Here is a 3,582-nt window from a genome sequence, read left to right on the forward strand (position 1 = left end):
AAAAAAAACTTTTTTTTTTTAAGCCGGATTGCAAGCATCTATGTTGCTCTGAGAGCTTCACTGGTGGAGCAGATTTATTCCTAAAAGATATGTTTATAGAAGATAGGTTTACAGTTTATGCATTTAAAGCTGGACCAATCACACCGCCGGCTCCTCTGCGCGTTGCCTCATGCGCTGCAGTAGCTGGTTTAAGTTTACCTCAGTGCAGATCCTGCGCACCTCCTTTCACTCAAACTGGGCACAGGCTGACCTGTATGGATATTTACATCAACCCGCTGTGAGGAATTATGATTCTTTCCAGAGTTTATGATCAAGGTAGGACTTTAAACACCACTCTGGTTAGCTCTGGTTGCAACTCTATGTGAACTGCAGGAATAACTTGTAGTCACGCTTTCAGAGGTGCGTTGAGCGAGCGGTGACAGTGATTTATATTTGTGAACAAAGAATTTTGTGTGGCTTTTCCATCTCAACACGCTGCCCAGCACCCGGCTCTCCCTGCGCTGATGCAGTTTATCCATGTGTTCCTGGCTGGCCGGTGTATTAGTTAATAAACTAGCGCTAACCTGATGATGCGGGTTCAGCTCGATGAGGAGCTTTCACGCTCTGTCTGTAACGAATCACGCTGATTTTATACTATATTATTTTTAGTATTTTTCCGGTTACACAATGCATCAAACCGTATCAAATGCATTGTCCTCTTAGAGTTAATGTGCGTGGAGATATGAGAAACTCGTCCCATAAACTCGACCAACCAGAATAGTCTCTGTGACGCTTATTAAAAACTCAACAGACACGAAATGAAAGAGCTACTGAAGTCACATTAGCAACATTGAATTAAATCTCCCATTTGCTGCTCATCTCTGCATAGTGCAGCAGATCACCTCGTCATGCAGAGCCGGTCCAAGGCTGCATGAGGCCTTGAGCAGAATTTGATTTAGGGGCCCCTTTTGTTGCTAAAAACATCAGCACCTCTAACAAATGTGTTGGATTTAACCTGACAGAAGGGGAGTGTCCAAACTAAAAACAATCAGTTATAATTGCAGTTTACTAACTTGTATTTGTAAACAAACAGAGCTCAAACTTAAACTCACAACATCGGAGTGTAGCTATGGTAACAAAATAATCTAACAATGAATATTTTTCTTTGAACTTTAACAAAGCAAACTTGCTAGCTCCTTAAAATCTTACATTTAAATGTTAAACAATTTAAAATCTTTTAATTTATGTATGCTGAAATTGAATCAAATTTAGCAGCATTGATCACCTCAATAAATAAGTGTTACATTCATGTATCTGTTGTCTGTGTTAAAATATTAGCATTTATGGGGCCCCTGAAGCCTTGGGGGCCTGATGGAGCTGCTGACTTAATTTGGCTTAAACAAAAGTGCAAATAATTGATATTCATTTTAATTGTATATTTTGATTTGTTGTTTTTAAGACTAGATGTGGGTTTGAGTAGTGTTTCACTGGCAATGTTTTTCCGTAACGTATAATTACAGAGTGATATTTCTAAATTTCCTGTCACCTTAACATCTTTTAATACAAAAACAGGGTGGACCGCCAGTGAACCGCCTCAGCACACCGACCACCAGGCTTAGCAACTATTCTGAAGGAAACCCTGAATATAGATATGCTCCACAATAATAATGGTAAAAAAATCCATTAATGGGCATCCAAAAGTAGCTGAGGATCGAAAGTGTTTTGCAAATTGAAAACAATCCAAGAAATTGTTAAATATTTACCGCAGAAAATCTTTGCGAGTTAAATGTCCAATTGTCACTTTTGTGTATTTGTGTAAATTCAGTTCACTATAATAAAATAACACNAAAAAAACACCCATTTCTCAAATGTAGCTAAATTTTAAGGGCACTAATTTCTTTAAGTTGTAATAATTATGAAAGAATTAATTATGTTCTTCGTTAAATAATTTAACATGGACGTATTAAGATGATCAAATACACTTTAAGCTCTAATTCTATAGCTCACGTATATCGGTCTGAACAGCTAGTATCCTACCTTAATTTGGATATAAGCTAGAGATTATCTTGCCACTTTCCCTCCTAACTTGTCCCCTCTTCTCCTAAATGAATTGAAGTACAACTACAGAGCATTTTGTGAGAAGGCTGGGTTGCTTTGTGTACATTTTTCACATTGTGACCGTTGCTGGTCAGGTGAGACCTTTCAGGAAGCCACAAATCATGAAAATTAGTTTATTCAGAAATCTGCTGTGTTCAATAATCTCAAATTAATTTCAGTGTAAATTTAAACATCATAACTTATAATGTTCTATAATAGTAATGTATATTTAAGTGTCTTAGTTTTTTAATTTCAAGAATGTTTAGAATATTTTTTGCTTTTAATTTTTTGCATTAGAAAATAACGACTAACATTTGGCTTTTACCACTTTCCCTGCTTTTAATCTTGCTTCGAATAGAGTATTGCAGACTGTATGGAGACTGTATGGAGACTGTTGCATGTGTAATTCACAAGCAGTAAATATTGTGGTGGTATCAGTATTGGACCAAAGAAAACAAAGCAGTTGCTAGGATTTACAGTTACAGTTTTAATGGGTCAGACAGACTCAAAAAAATAGAGACAGCTGTGCAGGAGGCAAATAATTTTATTTTTTGTCATGGCGCACCAGGAACAGGGATGAATCTAAAACCTGCAAGACATTAAATGTTGAGCAATTGAGTTGGAGACCTCTGCAACTCCATCATTCTTATGTACTTGTTATTTGTTTCACATGGAAATTCAGTTTACCATAATGAAAGATATTTTTCACCCCATATTTCATTTGAAAAACATCTCACCCATGTGGGTTCTCCTGAGTATATCTAAATGGTCAATTTCAGAGAAAACATTTCCACAAGTTTGGCTTCAAAATGGCCTTTGACCTGTATGAGTTTTCATGTGAATCCTCAAATTATCCCTTCGAGAGAAGCTTTTTCCACAAGATAGGCATGAAAAAGGCCTCTCACCTGTATGAATTTTCTTGTGACGATTTAAATCACCAATTCGCAAGAACCCTTTTCCGCATGACTTGCATGAAAAAGGCCTCTCATCTGAATGAATTCTCTTGTGATGATTTAAGACCTCCATTCGAGAGAAACTCTTTCCACATAACATGCATGAAAAAGGCCTCTCAGCTATATGAATTTTCTTGTGACAATTTAAGTCACAAATCTGAGAGAACCTTTCCCCACATGTTTGACAAGAAAAAGGCTTCTCACCTGCATAAATTCTCTTGTGGTGATTTAAATAGCTAATTTGAGAGAACGTTTTTCCACATGACTGGCACGAAAAAGGTCTCTCACCTGTATGAATTCTCTTGTGGACATTTAAGTTACTAATTCGAGAGAAACTCTTTCCACATGACTGGCATGAAAAAGGTTTCTCACCTGTATGAATTTTCTTGTGCCGATTTAAAACATTCATTAAAGAGAAACTTTTTCCACATGTTTCACATGAAAAAGGTCTCTCACCAGTGTGAGTTCTGTGATGGATTTTCAAGTGACACTGTTGTGTGTAACATCTCCCTCAACTGTCACATTTGAAAGATCTTTTCTTTGTGCCAGTATC

The 3,582-nt window shown here is 36.9% G+C and overlaps 1 protein-coding gene across 1 annotated transcript; it reads right to left on the minus strand.

The window, feature by feature from the left end:
* Nucleotides 1-2,602: 2,602 nt before the first annotated feature.
* LOC103130626 (gastrula zinc finger protein XlCGF49.1-like) lies at nt 2,603-3,554 on the minus strand. The gene has a single exon (XM_016666067.1). It carries the CDS (start codon nt 3,436-3,438, stop codon nt 2,881-2,883), a length of 558 nt encoding a protein of 185 aa, XP_016521553.1. The 5' UTR covers nt 3,439-3,554; the 3' UTR covers nt 2,603-2,880.
* Nucleotides 3,555-3,582: the final 28 nt, after the last annotated feature.

The sequence above is a fragment of the Poecilia formosa genome, unplaced genomic scaffold (genome assembly GCF_000485575.1).
Source record: "Poecilia formosa unplaced genomic scaffold, Poecilia_formosa-5.1.2 Scaffold653, whole genome shotgun sequence".
NCBI classification, from domain to species: Eukaryota; Metazoa; Chordata; class Actinopteri; order Cyprinodontiformes; family Poeciliidae; genus Poecilia; species Poecilia formosa.